General features: G+C 39.4%; 1 protein-coding gene across 1 annotated transcript in view; it reads left to right on the top strand.

The window, feature by feature from the left end:
- RBM6 (RNA binding motif protein 6) overlaps positions 1-24,665 on the top strand; it is an 83,700-nt gene that overhangs the window by 22,079 nt on the left and 36,956 nt on the right. The window contains exons 4-6 of the mRNA XM_068982959.1: positions 290-379; positions 1,928-1,997; positions 16,708-16,781. Of these exons, the coding sequence (XP_068839060.1) occupies positions 290-379; positions 1,928-1,997; positions 16,708-16,781 (234 nt within the window). The remainder of the gene's footprint in view (positions 1-289; positions 380-1,927; positions 1,998-16,707; positions 16,782-24,665) is intronic.

Here is a 24,665-nt window from a genome sequence, read left to right as displayed (position 1 = left end):
TAGAACACTTATATTCTAATGATTTGAAATAAAATTTGGGGGGAATTCCCTGGTGGTTTAGTGCTTAAGACTCTGCCTTTTCACTGCCAGGGACCAGGTTCAGTCCTTGGTTGGGGAAGTAAGATCCCACTTTAAAAAAGAAAAAGAGACAATTATAACTTTTTATATCTTCATATGATGCAAGTCATTTTGATTTTTTTTATCCTGAGTACCTGTATTTCATGTTGTTGCATTTTGCACAATAACATGTATTTTTTTATGAAATAAGTTTTTTTGCTTTGGATTCAAGGATCAAGATTATAGGACTGGCCCAAGTGAGGAGAAACCAAGCAAGCTTATTCGATTAAATGGGGTGCCTGAAAGTGCCACAAAGGAAGAGGTAAGGGTCTTGTTCTTTTTTCTCTTTCCTTTTCCTTTCTTTTTTTTTTTGGTCAATTAAAAAATTTTAAAGACTTTTTATTTTGAGAAATTGTAGATTCACAGGAAGGTACAAAGAAATCTTCAGGGAAATCTTGGTTATCGTTTACCCAGCCTTCCCCTGCCTATAGAGCAGAAGCTAAACCAGGAAAATAGCTTTAGTATAATCCCATAGAGATCGTTCATATTTCACCAGTTACTGAGTACTCACTGAGGTGAGGTTTGTAATATATTTATATATGACAAGTGATTGTTGTCCTCAGACCTGATAATCATCCTTGAGGGGATAATCCAAGTAGGAGGGAGGAAGGTTGGAGTGCTTACATAAAGATGCTGTTTATAATAGTAAAAACTGGGAACTTTCTAACTCCTCAATGTTAAAGAACTTGGTAACTAAATTATGGATGACCTTAAGGAAGAATTTGGTCAGAATATACAATCACTAGAGCAAACAGAGCTTTACTCTGTGTTAGGCATTGTGTGATACTTAAAAGTAAGTTCATTTATTTATCACAACATTCTATGAAACAGGTACTCTTTATTCATTCATTCAAAAATGACGCACCTTTGTATGCCAGGCAGTTTTCTAGGCATGGAGTGATACAGTGGTGAATATTATAAAGTCACTGCTTCCATGGATAGTAAAAAGAATAAGCAGAAAAAAAAAATTCAAGCAGGGATGAATGCTCTGAAGAAAACTAAAGTAAGGGTTTAGAGCATCACTTGGGTGCAAGTGGTGTTAGATTGGGTAGGTAGGGAAGACATCACTGAGGAAGTGACATTTGAGCCCAGGCCTGAATGCAAGTGAGAGAACAGTCCATTTGAAAATGGGGAAAAGAGCTGACCAGGCTGAGGGAGTTCAGGGACCATGGCCCTGGATAGGAAGGAGCTCATTGCATGATCTTAGGTTTAGAAAATGAGACTCTGGGTGCTGAAAGGTTGCACAGCACATGAGGAGGAGAGACTGGGAATACTGGCAGTCTCATTTCAGAGCCTGAGCTCTTGAGGTTACGCTCTTCCGTTTTTTTGTACTTGAGAATTTTTGAGTAATTATGTTCTACTCATTGAATAGTTTTGGAATGCCTGGAGTGTACTTGGCTTAATTTGACCTTTGTAAAGTAATCATTGCTTTAAAGTTTGTAGAATAAAAACCACTAGGGGAAATATAAAGAAGGCAATGGCCCCCCACTCCAGTGCTCTTGCCCGGAAAATCCCATGGACGGAGGAGCCTGGTGGGCTGCAGTCCATGGGGTTGTGAAGAGTCAGACAAGACTGAGCGACTTCACTTTCACTTTTCACTTTCATGCATTGGAGAAGGAAATGGCAACGCACTCCAGTGTTCTTGCCTGGAGAATCCCAGGGACGGGGGAGCCTGGTGGGCTGCTGTCTATGGGGTCACACAGAGTCAGACACGACTGAAGTGACTTAGCAGCAGCAGCAGCAGGGGAAATATAATGTTTAGTATTTGATTATGATGTGTGTCATTAGTGTGCATACCATATTCTTACAGATTCTTAATGCCTTTTGGACTCCTGATGGCATGCCTGTGAAGGACTTGCAGTTAAAGGAGTATAACACAGGTGAGTTTCATGACTTGCATGCAGCCTTGGGTTAGGAAGAGTCTGTCAGATCTCTGCATCTTGTGTTCCTCCAAATTTTTTTTAAGAAACCACAATTAAGATTTCCAGAAGCCTCCTGTTGATGCCTTCAAACAACAGCCAGCTATACCCTTAGCTGTAGTTCTTTGTGGATATTTGTCCACTCATGGGTGATGAGGATGTATTTTCCAATACTTCTGAGTGCCTATGAGATACAAAGTGAGTGTTGTAGAATTTGTCCCCAAATATGTTTCATGCAATTAAATCATTAAACTTGCTGCTGGTGTTCTTCATGGTGGTGGAATGTTTCTGTTTGAGCCGGGTAAGATTTTAATTACCTTACTATACATAAAAGTTTACGTTTCATTGCTTCAGCATGGAATTTTCAACTTGCCAGAGAAATTGTACAAGTGAGTAGTTTCTTGAGATTTTAGTCTTTTTCTGAGGACAGGGTCCTGCACCATGGATTTTGTTGAAATCCATGAATAGATCCAGAAGACCTTTCTTTTTGACCTCTGCTCTACAGATTGGATTTTCAGAATATCCTCCTAGTATCTTACAGTACCAAATTTGGTCAGTTTCTTCAAACCTTATTATAGAAAAAGTAGTCAAAAGTGAAACACTCAAGATATTGGACCAGTATTTTTAGGACTCCCGAATATGAAACAAAGGTAATTTTAAAGTGATCTATTTTAAATTAAAGAAAGTAGAGCATTAGTTTTTTCACAAGTCTTAGAATTTCAGTAATTCATGTTAAAGAACTCTTGAAGTAAGAGCAAGCCATATTTTTGAGTATATAGTTTACCTTTAAACAGTTCACCATGGAATAACATTTTTGCATGAACTAGATTACTTCTTCTGATTGGTTTTACAGAATAAAACTGTCCACAAAAATTTTGGCGCTTGAAATAATCTGGTGTTTGTGTTAAGTACAGAAATTGTTTTCCTGTAATTTGACAGTGAACTCAGGAGCATTATTTCTCAGAAAGCTAATTATTTCTTTGTTTGAAACATAACCAGCTCTAAACTTGTGGAAATATGACTAAGAGTAGGTATGTTCTCAAACACAACTCTTTTTGGGATGAGGGGTATGTGTCTCATAGAGACTTTCCTGATTTACTATTAACTTTGAAAATTAAAAATAGAATTTATAGCCTTCCGTTGCTTTTTGACTCGCAGGGCAATAACTTCAGCTTTGATCTTATTTCATGAACTGTACTTTCATTAAGTATTGGCGTTTAGAAAAAAGATATGTTTTGGTATTTAAATAACGGCAATTTTAATTCTTCATTTCTTTAGTACTCATTGACTTTCTACATGTATTGTCAGACTTATTAGCAGAGTAAAACCTACATTGATCTGTAGGGTTCACAGAGGAAGTCCTTAAATTTTCTGGCTCTGGCAGCTATTAAAATCATAATTGGCAGACCAGAGACATTGATACAAATGTGAAATCATTCAGGACAGTAGTTTTAAAAAAATCAGTTTTCAGGAAATTCTGTCTTTTCTTGCCATTTTAATACATGAAGTGATCAGTTCAGTTCAGTTCAGTTGCTCAGTTGTGTCCGACTCTTTGCGACCCCATGAATCACAGCACGCCAGGCCTCCCTGTCCATCACCAACTCCCGGAGTTCACTCAGACTCACGTCCATCGAGTTGGTGATGCCATCCAGCCATCTCATCCTGGGTCGTCCCCTTCTCCTCCTGCCCCCAATCCCTCCCAGCATCAGAGTCTTTTCCAATGAGTCAACTCTTCGCATGAGGTGGTCAAAGCACTGGAGTTTCAGCTTTAGCATCAGTCATTCCAGAGAACACCCAGGATTGATCTCTTTTACAATATATGCATATATGAAAATGTTGAACGTGTTGGTTGCTCAGTCATGTCAGTCTATGGGGTTGACTCTGCGACCCCATAGACTGTAGCCTGCCAGGCTCCTCTGTTCATGGAATTCTCCAGGCAAGAGTACTGGAGTGGGTAGCCATTCCCTTCTCCAGACGATTTTCCCGACTCGGGGATCAAACACATGTCTCCTGTATTACAGGTGGATTCTTTACCTGGTCTGAGATATCACAGAAGCCATCATATTTGTATAAGTGCACACATGCACGTGTGTTTACACATACACCATATTTATATAAGCTCACAAACACACACACACGTATATATACTTTTTAAAATGAAAGAATTGAAAGGATTGGATTACCAGTCCCATATTATCTATATTATATCACTGTATGGCAAGTAGAGTGAGCTTTTGAAATTATGAGTCATGTCATGTTATTCCTTTCCCTAAAACCCTTTAACACCCTTCCATCTCAATTGGAAGAAACTCCCAACTTCTTGTTCTGACTTAACACAGTCCTGCATGAGCCTGCCCTTGGCTTTTTGTCTGATCTCATTACATACACTCTTTACCTTTCTTAACCATACTCTAGCCATCCTGAGCCTTCTCTCGTCCTTGACCATATGGACTTATTGCTTTGTTACAGCCTTTGCACTGCTCTTCTCTCTGATTCTCATTTTCTTTGGGGGTTTAGTTCTTGGCTTCAGTTTCAACTCTTAGAGGCCTTGAGTCACCATCCAATCTAAAATCATTCCTCTGTCATTTTATATCATATTTTTGTCATCGTAATATTTATCACTTAGATATTTTTCTCAGTGGTTTTGTGTGTTTTATTCCTGTCATTGGAGAGTTAGCTTCATGACAGTAGGAGCCTTGTTTGGCTTGTTCCCTCCTGTTTCCCCAGTTCTTGACTCTCTGCCTAGTAGCCCAGATGGGTTCCCAGTATACATGGAATGAATAAATGTGGTGTATATGGAATAATGTATTTGGAGAGCCCCTGTGGTCTCCTTTCAAGTGAGGAGACCCCATGGCACTACAGGTTACTTTAGGTTTTACAGCAGTGCACTCTTCCTGAGTGCTGAAGAACATATCTTGAGACAGTCAGATGTTCTGAGAACTTTAACATTTACCTGTTCAAAGATTATGTCTGAATTTCAGTAGAAATGGTGTCTTTTATAAACAGCCATCAAGTTTTTAGGTTAGGATAACCTGCGAAGACCATGTAGGTTGGATATTGTTCCTAAGAGGGGGGTTGTGGGGTAATGTTCATCCTTGTAGTTGATGTATTGGGGAGCTAGTCTGTAATAGAGAAAAGCTTAATGCCTCTTCACTGACTCGAGTAATTATCAACTTAATTTTTGTCTCATTTAGAACTGTGTAAGTACAGGGCTACAACTTTTATCTAAATCTTTGGGGTCAGATGGATTTATGAATTTTTCTGATTATAGAAAGGTAGTATGGTTCAGTAGCTTATATGTGAATTATATCCCCCAATGGAATGTGTATGAGATATAATATTTCTGTAGAAAATGAATATTCTCACTAAGAAGACTTAAAAAAGACTATAAAGAGACTATAGTATAGGTCAAGATATATCTCCAAATGACTTCACAGAAAATTTACTAAAAAACTTGACACTTAGGGGATATTTAGATTTTGGAATTTCAGATAATGGATAATGAACCTGTACCTGTTGTGTATATTTGAATTTTTCTATTGCCAAGTGCAGATATAATAGTAGCCCTATTAATTGTAAAATACCTTGACTTATATGATTACATTTCTGGGGAAGTATCAACAATGAAATGTCTTTTGGTGACTGGGCAGACAAACTCTGGTATATACATCCTGTGGAATACTACTCAGCAGTAAAAATGATGACACTAGGCATGCAGGTATTGCATGCATGTAGCAAGATGGGTGGATGTCAGAGGCATCCTGTAAGTGAGATTGGGCTCAAAAGGCTACATACTGCAGTAGAAAGAAACAAAGTACTGATACATGCTACAACCTGGATGACCCTTGAAAACTTCACACTCAGTGAAAGAAGTGAGGCACAAAAGGCCACAGTATTGTCTGCTTCCGTTTATATGAAATATCCAGAATAGCCCTATCCATAGAGACAGCAGGTGGATTGGGTAGTTTGGTGGTTGTCAGAGGCTGGAGAAGAGGGAAGTGGGGCGTGACTGCTTAATGGATATGGGATTTCCTTTTGGGGGTGATGGAAATGTTCTTCTGGAACTAGATAGTCTTGGTGGTTGCATAACATGGTGAATGTACTTAATGTCACTGAGTTGTACACTTTATGTTTTGTGTATTTGATCATAATTTAAAAAAAGACTCCATACTGTATGATCCTGTTTATATGATGTTCTGGAAAAAGAAAAATGACAAGAATAGAAAATAGTGGTGCCAAGTTATTGGGGGGAGGAGTTGACTGTCAGATGGAAGCATGAGTGAATTGATGGGCATGATGGAACTGTTTTATATATTGATTGTAGTAGTGGTGAATCAGTGTTAAATTCACTGAAGTTGGTACTACTGTGGTTATGTAAGAGAACATCCTTATTCAGCTCGGTGAATGCTTGACGGTAATGATTGGTCAGAGAGATCAAATAAAGTGACATCCTCTGAGTGTCAGAGAAATGAAATGAATCAACTTTTCATGAGTATTATAGGAAATGATCAGACAAGAAGTAGAGAAAAATGTGTACAAATAGACCTGACTTTTTTGTGTGTTTTCTGGAAGTCTTGTTATATACCTCCATTCCAATGCATATTTTTTTAAAAAGAATATTTTCAACCTCTGAAAATGTAGTTGGGTTGTAAGAATTTGTAAATTCCCAGAGAGGAGCTGTTTTCTATACAGGAGACCTTTGGAGGCCTTAAAGTTTGGAGACCTTGGAGGCCTTGATTGTTTCAATTTTGGTATGGGGGAAATGTCTCCATTATTTCTTCTTACTAAGAAAGAGCTGCCGTGCCTTCCGGGAGTTTTAAAATGATCTGGAGTACTTTGTTGTTCAGTCGCTAAGTCGTGTCCAACTGCCTCCCCGTGGACTGCAGCACAGCAGGCTTCCCTGTCTTTCACTACCTCCTGGAGTTTGCTCAAACTAATGTCCATTGAGTCATTGGTGCCATCCAACCATCTCATCCTCTGTTGCCCCGTTCTCCTCCTGCCCTCATTTTTTAAAAATTTATTTTAATTGAAGTAATAGTGGATTTACAATGTTGTGCCAACCTTCTTTCCAGCAAAGTGACAAATGTGTAAAGTTGTACACATAGCCATTCTTTTTTTAATATTCTTTTCCATTATGGTTTATCATAGGGTATTGAATATAGTCCCCTGTGCTATTCAGTAGGACCTTTAGGACCTTGTTTAGATAACATTTTAAAAAATGAATCAAATGTACCTGAGTGATGGTGACAGAGTAGGAAAATCATTGTTTAATGAGTGAAGCTTAAGCTCCATTAGGTTTTTCCTGGTAACCTTGCAATTGAATTTATGTCACATTATTTCCTCTGATTGCTTTTCTCCAAATCAAAGAAAAAAACATTAGTCCTATTATCTTTTTTTAAAATATAAATTTATTTATTTTAATTGGAGGCTAATAACTTTACAATAGTCCTGTTATCTTATCTCACACTCCAAGCTACAAAAATTCCTGGCAGCAGTGTGTGAGGTTATGTGTGAATTGGAGGTTAAATAATATTTGTGATATGTTTCTTCAACCTGAAAGTATTAGTGCTAACTCTGGAAGTAATATACTGAATGAGTAGATCCTCTCAAGAAATTTTTGTCAGAAATTCTGACAGACTTGACGTTAGTTTCTAAAACTGTGCAGTGGTGTTGTGTTGAGGGAGTCAAGTTTTCTGTTCCATTTGTATAAGTACTTCTATATTTGTTAGAAAATTAAAAATTTTCATTTTACCTTTCAGATCAATATCAAGTCCTAGAATGTGCTTACCTGGTTTATCAGACAATGAATATGTTTGACAGTGTACAAGCAAATCTGATGAAAAGCTTTGGTAAACCTTAACTAAGAGTAGTCTTGTATTTTACAATGGGTGCATGGAGGACAAGTGCTGCCAGTAAGTTAGCTGATTACAGTGGTGTTTGCAGTTGAACTTGACATAGGGGACAAACCTCATGTAAATTGAGAAATGGAGGTCTTAACGTGTTCTGGAATGATGTCAGCAGAAAGCAGTGTATGCCTCTGTGTCATACAGGCAGAGAGATGATGAGAGATTTTGTTTCCTCCTCCTATGTGAAAGGTGTTCAGTTGTGTCTAACTCTTTTCGACCCCATGGACCATACAGCCCGTGGAATTCTCCAGGCCAGAATACTGGAGTGGGTAACCTTTCCCTTATCCAAGAGACCTTCCCAACCTAGGATCAAATCAGGTCTACTGCATTGCAGGCAGATTCTTTACCAGGTGATCCACAAGGGAAGCTCAGGAAGACTGGCGTGGGTAGACTATTGCTTCTCCAGCGTATCTTCCTGACCCAGGAATCTAACCAGGGTCTTCTGCATTACAGGTGGATTCTTTACCAACTGAGCTACCAGGGAATCCCTAACATCAATCAGTTCTGGCACTAAGTGGATAACTATAACTCAGTCCAGTTCTGACACTTACTACCCAGAGTTGGCATCAGACTCCAGGTTTAGGGCCTCAGTCTCACAACTGTGCCTTTACTTCAGATACCAATCACAGGTTACCCATACTTCTGTCAGAGGTTCCCATAATCCGACACCCTCTTCAGGTTTGATAATTGACTAGAATGGCTCACAGGACTCAGAGAAATAATCAGTTTATTATAAAGGAGCAGGTGAAGAGGTAGATAGGTACTTTGGTCTGGAAGGATTCCAAGAGTAAGAGCCTCTGTCCCATGAAGTTGGGGTGTACCGCCCTCCTATAATGTAGATACATTTACCAACCTGGAAGCTTTCCAAATCTTATGATTTAGAGGTTTTTAGGCAGTTCCATTATGTAGACATTATTGATTAACTCATTGGCCGTTGGTGATTGACCCAATTGCCACTCCCTTTTCCATTCCCTGGAAGTTAGCGAATGAGGCTGAAAGTTCCACACTTCTAATGAAGTCTTGGTTTTCTATTGACCGGTTGCCAGCCTGAAGCTATCTAGGAGCCCACCAAGAGTTGTCTCATTAAGACAAAAGATTCATCACTCTTACACTCAGGAAATTCCCAGAGTTTAGGAGCTCTGTGTCAGGAAAGAAACAAAGACCAATATCTTTCTGTGATACCACAGATGGAAAGTCTACAGCTACCTCTAGCTGGTACCTTCTGCCTTTAGTTGGGCATTAGTTCTCTGTTATAGGTCAGAGGTGACCTAGGCTCGTGTTCTGGTCAGCATGAGTGTCACAGCATGCCAGTTGTCTAATAACTTCTCTAGATAACTAGTTCACTTTTGGCGTAGGTGAGTGGCTGGGTGAGTGTGATCTGCTGTCATCCTGAACAGCTTCCATCTAGGAAGACATTATCTTTGTGGAATGTTCCCAGAGCCCCTTGGGACATTGGTGAATTGTCCTTTTTGTACTAGGACCAAGGCAGTGGGGGCCAGTCAAAATAAAAATACCTTTGTACCTGTGGGAAAATCAGATATGTTTTTAGTATACACTGGAAATCAGTGAGGAAATTTATCCCTTTAAAATTTTAGCAGCAACACAGAGGCAGCTGAAATCAACCCTGAATGTTCATTGGAAGGACTGTTGCTGAAGCTTCAATATTTTGGCCACCTGATGGGAAGAGCCAACTCACTGGGAAAGACCCTGATGCTGGGAAAGATTGAAGGCAAAAGGAGAAGAGGGTGGGATGGTTAGATAACATCACCGACTCAGTGGACATGGATTTGAGCAAACTTTGGGAGATAATGAAGGACAGGGAAGCCTGGTGTGCTGCAGTCCATGGAGTTGCAAAGAGTTGGACACAGCTTAGTGACTGAGCACCAACAGGGACAACTGTCTCATCTTTAGTCCCTAATAGTGAGTAGTGAAAGTTGCTCAGTCATGCCCTACTGTTTGCGACCCCATGGACTGCCAGGCTCCTCTGTCCATGGAATTCTCCAGGCCAGAATACTGGAGTGGGTAGCTGTTCCTTCCACAGGGCATCTTCCCAACCAGGGATCGAACCCAGGTCTCACGCATTGCAGGTGGATTTGTTACTGTCTGAGCCACCAAGGAAGCCCAGGAAAACTGGAGTGGGTAGCTTATCCCTTCTCCAGGGGATCTTCCCAACCCAGGGATTGAACTGGAGTCTCCTGCATTGCAGGTGGATTCTTTACCAGTTGAGCCAGCAGGTAAGTCCCTAATAGTGCTTTGTAATAGAAGCACAGGAGTACTAACATGCATTATCTCATGCACCCCCAAACCACCCTAGAAAAGAGTTAACCATCGTTGGTACCTGGCATATGAGATAACCCAGGCTCAGAGAAAAATGTCTTGCCTGAGAGCGACTGGTGAATTAGCTATGGTTTCCTGCTTATGTACAGAACTGTAGAAATTACTTTCTTGTGTGTGCTTTGGGGATGATACTCATTACAAGTGATGTGGCATTGACGAGTGCCATCGCCTGCCAGGTGAAAAGACCCTCCACACTTAGTCTGGAATCATCTCTGCATGGGCAGTTTGCGTCAGCATTGATGCTGCTTTCTTGTGTGTGCTTTGGGGATGATACTCATTACAAGTGATGTGGCATTGACGAGTGCCATCGCCTGCCAGGTGAAAAGACCCTCCACACTTAGTCTGGAATCATCTCTGCATGGGCAGTTTGCGTCAGCATTGATGCTGCTTCACTCAGGTGATCCTTTTGCCATTCCCACCAGGTTAGAGTGTCCTTAGCTTGGAGCGGGAGTAGGTTAGAGTGTCCTAAGCTTGGGGAGCAGGGCGGTGGCAGTGGTAGTGGCATAAGCAGATCTTATTCCTATTCCTGATGGTTACTCTATAGGTTTTTTTGTTTGTTTTCAAGTGAACAAAATTTGAACTAGATCATTGGCTCTATAAAGAGTAGTTATTGCCAGATAAAAAGAAATTCCTGGGGATCTAACATACAGGGTTGTGACTATAGTTAACTGTACCTTATTGTGTATTTGAAGGTTGCTCTAAGAGTTGATCTTTTTTTAAAATTTATTTATTTTAATTGGAGGCTAATTACTTTACAATATAAGAGTTGATTTTTAAAGTTCCCATCACAAGAAAAAAAACTGTTACTATGTGTGTTGATGAATGTTGACTAAACTTACTGAAATCTTTTTGCAGTATATGCATACATCAGATCATCATGTTGTATCCCAAAAGTAATATAATGTTGTTTGTCAATTATAGTTTAAAAAAAAAAAAAAGAATAGATGTTCCCTTTTTTGACTTAGGTAGCATTTTGAGATGATCTATGCTTATCTACTTGTCATTAGACTCAGCTCTCTGAGGACCAGGGCACGCCCCTCCTTTGTTCTCACATAGTATTGTTAATGTCAGTGGAATTGAAATGAGTTGAATAAAGGTGATCATTTTCTAACAACTGTCAAGCTGGGCCCACAGAACCATCATCAGGATGAAGTGACCCTATGATTGATTTTGGATTTTGAAAACTACTTGAAGATACAAACCAAAAAAAAATCTATATATCAAAAATAACCAGTTGGTGTAGATGGAAAGCTAGATAAAATACTGAACCATATGCAGTTTTCAAAAATTTATCAAGTAATCATCAGTGCATATCTTCCTCGTTTCATGTGTTTTATTATAAACCAACAATCCTTATATGCATGGTTGAAGGGGAGAGAATTGAAAGTGCTTTAAGATGTCAAAGTGATGGATTTCATGTGGGCCAGTTTCATTCTTCCCAAATTGTAGTTTGACATATAAATTAGATATTTTCCTAATGAAAGCTGCAGGTACGTACTCAAATAAATTTGAGATTTTAACAGAGCAAAGTACCTGTTAGAAACATTCACATAGGCCTTCTCTGTCACATTGCTTCCTTTGATGGGAGTTCAGATATCTGGAACAGTTTTGTTTGGCTTAGTAACATCTCTAACCTGATAATGTTTTACTTTTCTTCTAAACACTTGTATTCCCAGTAGAGTGGAATTAGGAAAGACAGACCGATAAAACTAAGTCCTCTTGAATTTCTATTAAGATTTTTCATGTTGCTTTTTATATTCATAATGCTTCATTTCCACAGAAATAATACTCTTTGTTTACAGGGGGAATTCCCTGTGTTTTCTTTTTCCTTAAAGATACCAGATAACATTTTAAAAAATTATTTCCCCCTCTGCCTATGTTCTTTAAAATCTTGATTCTTTTTTACATTTCATGGTTGGTATGTACATTCTAGGCTGTTTGCTAGTCAACCAGTACTCTCCTAATGGGCAATTCAACTGGACTTGTTTATGTTTAGTTGGGTTTTTCTAGATCAGTTTGAATATAGGGCTGCTTATCTCATTTGCCTAATTCAAAATCTTGGTGTATAAGTGTTATGAAAGTTGGGCTTGGTTTAGACTAAGAGTTGTCTTAAATGGTCAAGAGCCGTGTTTGCTAGCATCACTGAGTCAGTTTTCTAGGGGCAGAGACTAAAGAATTAATTCTAGGTTTGGATATTATTTATCAGGGCTTTGTTTTCTGTATCTCGCTTTCTCCTAAGCACCTGTTAGCTTTTATCACAGATACTTTTTGGGGTAACAGGCAATCACATGGTTAATAATGATGGAAAGAACTGAAAATTTAATGTTACCTTTATAGATTTCTTTCCCTTGCTTTGTTACCCATCTCAGCATTGAAAAAAAGTCTAAGAAGCATTCACATTTCTATGAGAAATATATACATTTAGGTTAGAAAACGAAGTAAGATACGCTTTTTAATAGTCATCTAAATAAGCCACAAAGACCCATCAGCCCACCAAATTTCTTCCCAGCATGTGACTGTAGAAGAAAAAGGTGATAAAAGAGACTTTATTACTTTTTCTAAGTGAGAATCTGTCTGTGGGGTTGTTAACACTGAGTTTACCATCTTGATGATTCCAGATGGTTCCTAGCAATTCTGAATGTAAGGTTGGTTAGTGATCTTTAGAACAGTTAGGTCTCCAAGTAGAACATCATCTTTGTCTACTAGAAGTTTTCTGTGAATTGTAAAACTACATTTGTAAACTAAAGAAAAAAAATCCCAATTATCTCAATATAACAATACAACCACTGCAAACATTTTCATGTACAGTTGTGTCACATTACATTATTTTCAAATTTGTGTATATTCACCTGTGCTTGCTCAACCCCTCTCACTTGCCCCACATGGACCCCATCTTCCCTCTCATGGAGTGAGATGAGAGGTGGGGATGTGACCTGGCTGTGGCTTCAGGTGGTCTCTCCAGTTTCCTCTGAGTGTGAGCATTCACTGTGCTGGCTGTGATTCTGTCATTGAAAGTGATATGCTTTTCATACATTATGGCCCTTACATGCAAGCCAACCTCTTCATCTGGTGGCAGCCAAAAGAAAAGTGATCTCTTGCGACGCTGGAGGAAAAACTGTCAGTGCTGGACTTAACCTATTTTGAGAGATGGTATGTTGTTCTTCACCGTCAGGTGTTGGAGTATATCGACAGAGCTTGGTTTTCATCTCCTATGCAGATTTTGGTCTCTAACCTCTGAGTTAGATGCAACTTCACTGTATTTAATTCCAGTCTTTTTTCTGTACACAGTTTATAATATATAATTGGTTTCATTTTTTAAGTTTTTAAAATACTATGTTTAAACACAACTATATCAAGTATCTTACACTGTAATTTTTATAATCATCATTCATAATAGGACTTTTGGAGTTTTTCTTTTCAAAAGAATTTTGATAGCCATTATATTCAATTCAAGAGAGTGAATGCCTTGTAACTTGCACACTCGGGCCCACTTACAATAATGGTTCTGCCATAGACATTTCAGAATATCTGTTGTGCTCAAATTTTAGTATTTCTAAACGATAGGCATAGTCTTATCTCTACTCAGACTTGTGGGGTCCTTTCTGTAATTGGGCTCCTTAGAGTTTAGAAGTCAGGTTAACCTAATATAGTGCAGTGATGAATAGCACTTGTTTGAATCTGGACTGCTGGGGTTTGAAACTTTATATTGCTGCTTACCATTGAGATAATTTTGAGCAAATTACTTACTCTTTCTTTGACTGCTTCCCCTTAATGAGTAAAATGACATTAATAATCTTTACCTTATATGATAGTCTTGTGAGGATTAACTATATATGTAAAATGTTTAGACTACAGCTTTGTACCAACAAGGGCTGTGTGTATATTACTTGGTATCATCACAGGTTTTGACAATTTATGAAAATCCTCATAGTACAACTATTAGTCTTGGACACACAAAATGACTTGGATCAAGATTGGGTACTTTTAAGTTTTTATTTGTTTATTTTTAAAATTTTAAGTATTAAATATTTTTTCTTCTTTCTCTTTTGGCTGTACTACACGGCTTACAGAATCTTGGTTCTCTAACCTGGGACTGAACCCAGATCCTAGCAGTAAGAGTGCTGAATCTTAACCACTGGACTACCAGGGAATTCCCTAAACTAAATTTCTGTTTTTGTCTAACAGCCAGAGTTTCAGGCAGGAGAATTTGAGTGTGGGACTTGTGAATTTAATACTATATCTAAAGTACATTGTCAACATGTAGTATCTCAGGATTGTATAGAGGCACTATTAGATGTCCCTTATGTCTCCTCTAGACTATCTTTTCCTTCCAGTAACATTATTATCAAAGTCTGTCCTTGAGCAAACTGTGAATGTTGTCATGAATCCTTTCTTTTTCTGTACACAGATTCTGTGTGCTCCTCTGGGCTGTAATAGTTACGTCTTTAAGAACAGAAAGGAGACTCAGGACTTGGCCAATTTGGTGTCAGTTCTCTGTGTTTTTCATTTTGGTAGCTATGAAGAGGGTTTGCTTTCCACCCACCTGGATGCTCTTTTGATAATGTTCTGTTGAGGTAATCAACACACTTGAGCTAATGCTTGTTCCACGGCTGCCCCTTTCTGATTGTGGGCATGCATTTGACTGTTTATACAGTAGATACTTTATGAGAAAACGCACCTTAGTTGCTTCTACTATTCTGCAGTGTTTCCCAAGAACATTCAGAGCCCTTTATAAAAAGCAGACTGTTTTATGTGTGAGATGGTCACTGAATTTAATCAAGAAAGTCCACTTGAAAGGAATTACATAACAAAACAATTTCTGCTGTTAAAATAGGATATAGACAAATGCATATACGGTTTCTTTTTAAAGTAGTTTCATTTATTCAAATAGTTACTAATCAGAGGAAACTGATTTTGTTGTGGTAAGTTTAAATAGAGATTTTAGGAGTTCTAGTTTGTGTTGATCAAAGCTGTAAAATACAGGTAGAAAGTCTCTGTCCACTGATGGTGGTGCTGAGATTTCTAGTAGATTTCTTTTCTTCCTGGTTATTTCCCAAAATGCAAAGCAAGAATCAAATTGCAGGATTGTAACATTTTGTAATGAACTTGAAGTATTTAACAAACCTAAAGTCACAGCTTTGCTGTCATAATAAAACATTTCAGGCTGTTCATTTCTTGTGACAAGGAATCCAACCCATTTCACCAAATTTGGCCTGTTTTTAAGTTCTATTTTCTATTGCCCTAGTTTTATTGGCTTTTTTTTTTTTTTGGCCTTTATTACCTTGATCCAATGATATCAGTTTCCTATTATTATATATACTTTGTGCTCAGAATTGACCTAGGTTTCATGTGGTTTCTCTTTCCCTGAGTTTTATTTCTCATCTGAACAGATCGCATCTTTTTCTTGCTGTTCCATCTGCACAGTGTCACTCCTAAAGATGAGCTTCTTTATCCTGTGAGGCAGTGGAGGAAGCATGGAAGCCATTTGAGGAGCATTGCATTAACAGGTGTATTGTTGTAGTCATATGGTGGCAGTATCAAGGAAATTATAGGATGGGTTAGTATTAGAGTGTATCAATTTGTAAATCCCATGACTTCCTGTTTCATGGGTCATGAGTGTCGACGATGACAGTTCTCAGGAAAAAGGTGAAAAGTCTTTTGTAGTCTGATGGTATGTTTAATTCTTTAACATGTATTGATTGCTAACAACTCCTGTCTCTCCCCAGCCTACCCCAGCTTTGTGTATAAGCACAATTTTGGACCCAGCTATTTGTACTTATTTATGCTTTTACATCTTCTTCCTTTCATAAAAGATTTTAGCTGGTTTATGACTTGAGTTGAAACAAGGAAAAAAAAAGACGACCTGATATGGTCTGTCCCCTGCCAACCAGAAGCTTCCTGTGGTGTCCAAACAGAATAGTTGCCTCAGTCTGTTAGCACTTCTGTCTTTGAAGGCGGTTTCTGCTTGAAAAGTGGTGACTATTAGCATAGCTTTTGGATAATTGCTTCTCTTCCTGTTTTGGGATACATTGTGTTTTTTTTCCAGATACTTTCCTATTCTTGTTGACTTTGTTTTTCCAGAAGACTCAGCCTGTGGTTACAATGTTTCGGGTCCCCCTTTGAACTTTCTGTGGGATTACCCAATTCTGGGATACCCTCACCAGATCATCAGTGCTAAAGAGGGCAGAGGATCTTCTTGGTTAATAGAAAAGGCCATTTTGGAATGACTCTCTAAATCCAGAAACATCCAGACTTTTCCTTCAGTACTTTTTTTCTGTTTGGGGTAGCAGTACTTTTTTCTGCTTGGGAGGGAGGGGCCATTGGGAGGGCTTGTGTTTAAGGGGTTCGGAAACAGGGGATTTAAGTGTGTCTTTTGTGTTTTCAAGGCACTAACACCACTCCCGTCTGTATTTAAATGCTGTCCCCAGGTTACGACTATGGCTATGTCTGCGTGGAGTTTTCACTCTTGGAAGATGCCATCGGATGCATGGAGGCCAACCAGGTTGCTTTATACTTCGGTCAAATGATGCTGAAAGGATATATTTTTCATGAGTGGGGAGGGAGGGCTTCAAATGATCAAACTTTGGAAAGGTACCAGAAATCTATATTTAGAGCATTCCACATTCTAACCAAGAGAAACTTTAAAAGAAGCTGAGGAAGTTTCTCTAGAAAATTTAATGGGCACAGAGTATATTTTAGAAATGCATTCAGTTGTCATTGGATCATATTCCAAAGACAGTAGGTGGAAAAAAATGACAGGTCTGGGGTTCTTCCCTTCAGAGTGTGACTGAGCTTGGGATCCAGATGCAAAAAAACGATCCTCCTTGTCTGTGATCTCAAGGAACTTCCTGGCACAGACCTCGGGTGAAGACTACCAATGGCAAGTCCTGTGGCAGTCAGGTCCGGCCTGCATGTGCTACTTTTGCAAGACAGCCATTGGGGAAAGGAGACCGGTTGACTGTAGGGGTCTTTTGCATTCATCACTGTTCTTTACAGATTGGAGTTGCGTACGCGAGTTCTTAGCTGCATTATAGTTTGAGCTGGTGAATCGAAATCTATACTTACCTTATGTTTGAAACACCTAGAGATATTTAGCTTGCCACATAGGACTCTCATCTGGGTCTTTAACTAAACCCTGCCTGATAGTTTTGGGAGGAAATATGAAATGGATAGAATTCTTCTTGTCATCATATTTCCTTGGGAAAGTTGTTTTCTTTGTGATGTCTTAGTTCCTCCATCTGTGAAGTGGGAGAAAGAAGTGCTATAATTTGATTTTTACATACCCACTGCCTGTGGGTAACACTGTGATTTCAATATACCCAGAATCTTAAAAGAAGGCTCTGCCAGGGCATACTAGTATTGCATGAGAACTCTTCTCTTTCATAGCCTAATGCCCTCTCATCAGCTTTGTTCCATTCAGCATGGCTCATTACACTTCACTTTTTCCCTTCTTTGACCATATTCTCCCCTTATGTCAATGAGGATGACATAACTCTAAATCTTTTGGGATCAAGAAGTAATTAGAAGAAACCTGACGTATCTATTCCTGTTGTTAGTAGTGTAAATACTGCTAGATCCTTAGACAATAAGTGGATTAGGGCTGTATCCCTTTGACAGAGTTCCTTTTTGATTTGTCCATCATTGAGCCAGTCATTTAATAGATGCTAATTATGTGCTAGAAAATGCTACCTGCCAAAATTTGGAGAGAAGAATAAAAGTCCTAGTCTGTATACTTATGGTTGATTCCATTCTAACAATCTGTGCTAATTTGAGAACATTCATTTAACCCATAAGCATTTTGTTTTTGTCAGTGAGTAACTTTTAAATCCTTTGCCACTGTAAGTGGTAGAAACAGAACTGGCAAGCCATGGCAGTTGCCATTTCTTTTGTGCCATTCTCCCAACTGTGTGTTTCTCCTAGAGGGGTGTTACTTTTCATCATAGCTGATTAATCTGAAAAAATAACAATATTGTGTCTTAACTGCCTCTTCCCTCTATCTCTACCCCAAATCCTATCTATCTAAAGTATCCAGCCTCCTAAAGAGTGATGTCATGTAAAACTAGGGTAGGCTTCTTTAAAAATAAGGATTATCCTTATGCTGGATTTCTGTTAGAGCCGCATCTGGAAAAATGTTCATTTACTTACATAAGCAGTGTCAAGGGGCTGAGGCCTATAGACATCTCTCCCCCCACCTTTCCCACACATTCTTTGAACACTGTTAGGACTCCTGAATCCTGCATGAATGACCCTTGCCCAGTGAATGGTACACCAGAATAAAACAAGAGCAAGGCCAGAATTTTTTAGATGTGAAATAGATTGTTTTAATGGGTAGCCATCCTCATGCTTAGGGTACCATACGTTACTCTGTGCAGGAGAACAAGTAAGAGACAGCCTCTGTCTTCTAAGAGCTTATAATCTCAGGCTAAGAAAGATGACAGAGATTATATAGTATTTATGAATTCCATAGAGTGTCCTCTCAGACAAACTCTAAATTTCTGTCTGGTAACATTTTCAGTGTTCACTAGAGTTATTTCTTAATAAGACATAGCTATATTCTTATCCAGATGACCCCATTTCCTAGATTTTTATTCTCTCCTTGTCGTGGGCAGAGGTCACTCTGCTAATACTGCCATGTAGTAGAGTCTTCTCGCTGAACTGCTTAGACTTCATGATGTGATTGGTATCCTTTTTTTTAATAACCTTTACCACAACTCAGGGCTTCCCTGATAGCTCAGTTGGTAAAGAATCTGCTTTCAATATGGGAGACCTGGGTTTGATCCCTGGGTTGGGAATATCCCCTGGAGATGGGAAAGGCTACCTACTCCAGTATTCTGGCCTAGAGAATCCCATGGATTGTATAGTCCATGGGGTCGCAAAAAGTCAGACAGGACTGAGTGACTTTCATTTTCACTTCACCATGATTCAGATGCGTACAGATCATTTTGATAAGAAAAAGAAGAGTGTAGGTTCTGTGGTCAGATGTTAATGTTACTTCCTAGCTGGGTTGTCTCTGGCAAATTTCTTAATCTCCCTTGGCCTCAGTTCCCTCTGTTACTTGGACCTCAGGGGACTCTGGAGCAGATTCAGTGAAATCTTCCGTTCACGAGTGCCTGCTGTGTACCAAGTACCTTTCTGGATGTTGGAGGTGCTGCAGTAAACAAGACACATATAGCTTCTGTTTTCGTTACAGAAGTCAGAGCATGCACAAGTAGACAAATTTAATACATGGTAGTGCTAAATGCTATAAAGATACTGAAGCAGGGTATTAAGAGAATGCATATGAGGGTAGTTTTAGATGAAGTGGTTAGGGAAACTTTTTGAAGGATAACATGGCATTTCAGTAGTGACTCTTGGTGAATAATGTACACAGAATACTTACCATAGTGTCTGGTATCTAGTAAGCATTTGAAACTAGACTGTCATCTTATCCTCCTCTTCCTCTTCTTCATGTCAAATAATTTCCAACCATATTTTGGGAAAAAAATTTCATATATGGATATTCTTTAAGGTAACAGATGTGGAGTAAGCTCCCAGGGACATAGCAGTTCATAATCTTATGAGAGCCCTAAGAATGTGGGGGAAGAAGTCCTTAGGGTAAGGAGGAAGTGTTTGTGAAGGGTGTCTATTCATCTCTTCTCCTTCCTTCCGAGTTGTACGTATAGACCAAATCAGTATGGATTCTGAGTCACTATCTTCAGGGCACCTCTGAGTAGTCTGTATGTATGCTTCTGAGGAGGTTTCTATGAGATGGTTTGGACTGAATTTTTTATAACTCTTTGCTATCTGACTCAGTGTGAAATGTCTTATTTTTCATAGACTGATACTTACAGGTCTGGGGGAAGGGGATAAAGAAGCCTTCTGCTAGCTTGCTTTCTCAGGTATTGTGGGGTATGTGTACATATGAGGTTGTTCAGGATGATGACTGAGGCTGCTCCAGCTCTTTCCCAGTGCCTTAATGGAAACGTCAGATCAACAGGATGCTCTGCAGCAATACTGAGCATGGTGGCCAAGGGGACTTATCAGGGCAGCTCTTAGCCAATAGCCGTCTGTCTGGGAAAATAACTTCCCACAGAGGTTTGTCAGCTCCTACCATCTCTGTGTAGGAGAACCGGAAAGCCAGCAAACACTGTGAAGTGCAGAGCGTTTTATACCATCCCCCCCTGGGAAAGGTATTTCTAGCAGTATCATATGCCCTCGGCTTGCTGTATTGTCCAAGTCCCTGGGGATTGAGGGTGACTGTTACCTCCTTTCATTGTGTGTGCCATTGCACTGGGACCTGGGGAGGTGAGTAGGAAGCATTGTGGTAGAATATCTGTGTCAGTGGTTGCCCAGTTACACTCACCATCTCAAACCATTGTCATTTGGTCTGCAGCATTTTATTCTCTCAAATTTGCAGGTTGATGTTTGTTGACTATTTCTGTTCAACCCAACAGTTGCTAAAATGCCCTTATAGGGCTCTGGGAGAAGTTATTTCTGGAGTTTTTACTCAACTTTCCTAGCTTCAGTGGCCTTCTTTAGCCAGAGATGACTTGGCTACATGACAGTACCAGCCTAATTTTGTAAAGTACAAGGAAAAGAATGCTGTTATCATCTAACAGGAAAATTCCTTAAGACACTGGCTTATGCAAGTACGTGGGATGAAGGCTATAGAATACATGAAGTTTTATGAGTGTTTTTTTGTGTCAACAAACTTAAGAGAGTTTGAACTTTTGTAGATACCAGAATAGCCAGGGTGTTTCTGAAGGTATTTGAAGGAAGCCAAATCTTAAGTGGAATCTGTTCCCTGAAATGAGATGAATAGGAAAAGCGTATGTTTTGGGGGATGGGAAGACTGTTCTGAGACCATGATGGAAAAAATGAGCAAAAACCCAGTTTTTTAAAAATCTTTTTTGGTTGGTAGCAATATTGTATGAAACATTTTAATACTTAAATTGTGTGCTTTCCAGGTAACAAAAAAAATAAGTCTTCATAAATTCCTGCAAGGCTGTGATGTTGCCTAAACCCTCATGCTAAAACGACTTCACTGAAGAGAATGTGGCATTCTGGCCAGAGCTCAACTGTATAACTTGTGGCTTGAGTCATGTCATTCTTTTGTAAACCGACAGTTATTGAAGATTCCCCCTCTTTGGAGAGTTGAGGTATTCAAGGAAATCGAAAATGATTTTAAGGACTAGTAATCTAGTTATGCCGTTTGGTTATCTGTCCAGTGATTTGAGTCTTGGCTGGGCACCAAGCAATATATCATAGTAGTTAAATACTGGACTCTTTGCTCCATCTGACCTGCTCAGTGGGTAAATACATGGACTCTGGAGGCAGACTGCTTGGGGTTGTTTCCTAGCTCTGTCACCTTCTACTGTGTAACTTGGGCAAGTGGCCTAACACAGCATCTCTATGTCTTAGTGTTCTGTCATCCTTCTAGGGATTAAATGAGTTAATGCATGTAAGGTGGTTAGAACTGAGCCTGGCATGCAGTGAACATTGAGTGTTTATTTGTTATTAACACGACAGCTTCTTACATCTGCAACATGTAAGTCCTGAAGTTGCAGCAACTCCAGTCTTGGCTTCATGGCATATATGGTTAAAAAAGGATTTGGGGGCAGTGCCCAGGGGATTATTTTTACATCAGCAGTGCTTCTCATTTAGCCTGTTGACTGGGACTGATTTTCAGCTTACTGCTTCCAGATCTCTCTAGGAGTTTCTACTGCCTCAATGTTCAAATCACCAGTTCTTTTGAGAGAAAGGGCAAGAAACGTACTTCCGTGGAGCATGAAGTATAGTTAGACCACAATGGAAATCTAACCTGTGACTTTAAAACCCTAAACTCTGATAACTAGCCCCTGGCTTTGCCATATCTCAGATTTTCTCCAATTATTGTAAAAGGTACTCTAAATTGGATTCAGTTTAGTGTTCTTGAATTTAAGAAGTAAACACTTATCATTTGGCAGTTTTAAGATGAATTTCTAATGTATCTCCCATGATGAAGTTTATAATTATTTTTCTTATACATGTTTCATGGTTCATTGCTGTGGATTGAAGTAATTTAGTTCCTGATTTGTTCTAGCTTGGAAATGTGCATATATGTTTTAACCTTGTACTTTTGACATTGTCCTCTTTCGTTCAGCTTGTAATTTTAGTTAATGTTTGACTTTTTATAAAAATGAGATTGTGCAAAGTGCTAATTTTGGAACTTGATTGAAGACAGTTACTGAAAAAAAAGCAGAATATGTATAATTCTAATTACGTAGTTCAGGGATTACACAGAGGCACAGACTCTCTGTGGTCTTGGTTATAGCTTTGGTTTATAACTTTGTAAACCTCCAAACAGCATAGTGTTAGGAGCACAGACAGGTTTAAGATTCCAACTTCATCACTTCCTAGCTGTTTTGTGATTTCCAAAGCTCAGTTTCCTGTCCATAAAATGGAGGAATAATCACAGTACCTACCTCCGAGCAGTTGTGAGATTTCAACATGTAATGTATGTGAAGCACCTGGTACATATTCAGTAGTACAGAGTGATTCTGTAACACTGAACTGTACTTGGTTGCCTGGCTTTTTCTTGGCTGCTAATCCACCTCCTGGGACTCAGAGATGCCTAAAAAGTGGCATTGCTTTGAGTGGCATCCAGTTCGTGCGGTGTTGTCAGTGTCTCTTCCATGAAACTTAGGTGTCTGGACTGAAAGTAAAAGAAGCTGGGTAGCACCTGTCATGACAGCCTCTGAGAGACAAGTGCACAGGCATATGAGGGCAGAGGACCACGGCCATTCCAGCATCCCACAGTGGAAGGCCTTATTTCTGAATCTAGCAATGCTGGTAGTTTTAGGACATACTTAGGCTGCAGCTGGCATCAAATGTTTATTAGGTGTCTTTTCCACTCAAGTTGACCTTGGAGGTTATTATGCATCTTTGTGTCTCATTCTCCACAGGGCTAAGGGTTCAGGTGTTGACATTCTGCCATCTCGCTCATTTGTATATGAGCTAGATACATAAATATGTACCTGCTTAATATGTATTATGTATAATATATACACAGTTCTTGTTAAGAGTTATCGATGTGACTTTGGTAGTCATGGATAAACATCCATGTTAATAATTATCTTTAATCTCACATGGTGACATTAGTGGTGCTAATATTGTATACCAATGTTTATTTTACTAGAAGCTATGACCAAATGAAATTTGTATTTTGTCTGTATAAATGCTGTTTCAAAAAGAAAATATAAAGAAGAAAAAGAAGTATTATCATGAAAAGTAGATAATTGGTTTAGTTCAGTCGCTCAGTCGTGTCCAACTCTTTGCGACCCTGTGAATCACAGCATGCCAGGCCTCCCTGTCCATCACCAACTCCCAGAGTCTAACCAAACTCACGTCCATTGAGTCGGTGATGCCATTCAGCCATTTCATCTCCTTTGTCATCCCCTTCTCCTCCTGCCCCCAATCCTTCCCAGCATCAGGGTCTTTTCCAATGAGTCAACTCTTTGCATGAGATGGCCAAAGTATTGGAGTTTCAGCTTCAACATCAGTCCTTCCAGTGAACACCCGGGACTGATCTCCTTTAGGATGGATGGGTTGGATCTTCTTGCAGTCCAAGGGACTCTCAAGAGTCTTCTCCAACACCACAGCTCAAAAGCATCAATTCTTCGGCGCTCAGCTTTCTTTACAGTCCAACTCTTATATCCATACATGACTACTGGAAAAACCATAGCCTTGACTAGACGGACCTTTGTTGGCAAAGTAATGTCTCTGGTTTTGAATATACTGTCTAGGTTGGTCATAACTCTCCTTCTAAGGAGTGTCTTTTAATTTCATGGCTGCAATCACCATCTGCAGTGATTTTGGAGCCCCCCAAAATAAAGTCTGACACTGTTTCCCCATCTATTTCCCATGAAGTGATGGGACCAGATGCCATGATCTTCGTTTTCTGAATGTTGAGCTTTAAGCCAACTTTTTCACTCTCCTCTTTCACTTTCATCAAGAGGCTTTTTAGTTCCTCTTCACTTTCTGCCATAAGGGTTGTGTCCTCTGCATATCTGAGGTTATTGATATTTCTCCTGGCAGTCTTGATTCCAGCTTGTGCTTCATCCAGCCCCTTTCTCATGATGTACTCTTCATATAAGTTAAATAAGCAGGGTGACAATATATAGCCTTGACGTACTCCTTTTCCTATTTGGAACCAGTCTGTTGTTCCATGTCCAGTTCTAAGTGTTGCTTTCTGACCTGCATACAGGTTTCTCAAGAGGCAGGTCAGGTGGTCTGGTATTCCCATCTCTTTCAGAATTCTCCACAGTTTATAGTGATCCACAGAGTCAAAGGCTTTGGCATAGTGATAATTGGTTACCAGGCACTTAAAGAGGGGGAAAGCAAGAGGGAAGAGTAAGTGACTGCTAAT

Source organism: Capricornis sumatraensis, chromosome 10 (assembly GCF_032405125.1).
Source record: "Capricornis sumatraensis isolate serow.1 chromosome 10, serow.2, whole genome shotgun sequence".
NCBI lineage: Eukaryota > Metazoa > Chordata > Mammalia > Artiodactyla > Bovidae > Capricornis > Capricornis sumatraensis.
This window is presented reverse-complemented; position numbering and strand designations above follow the sequence as displayed.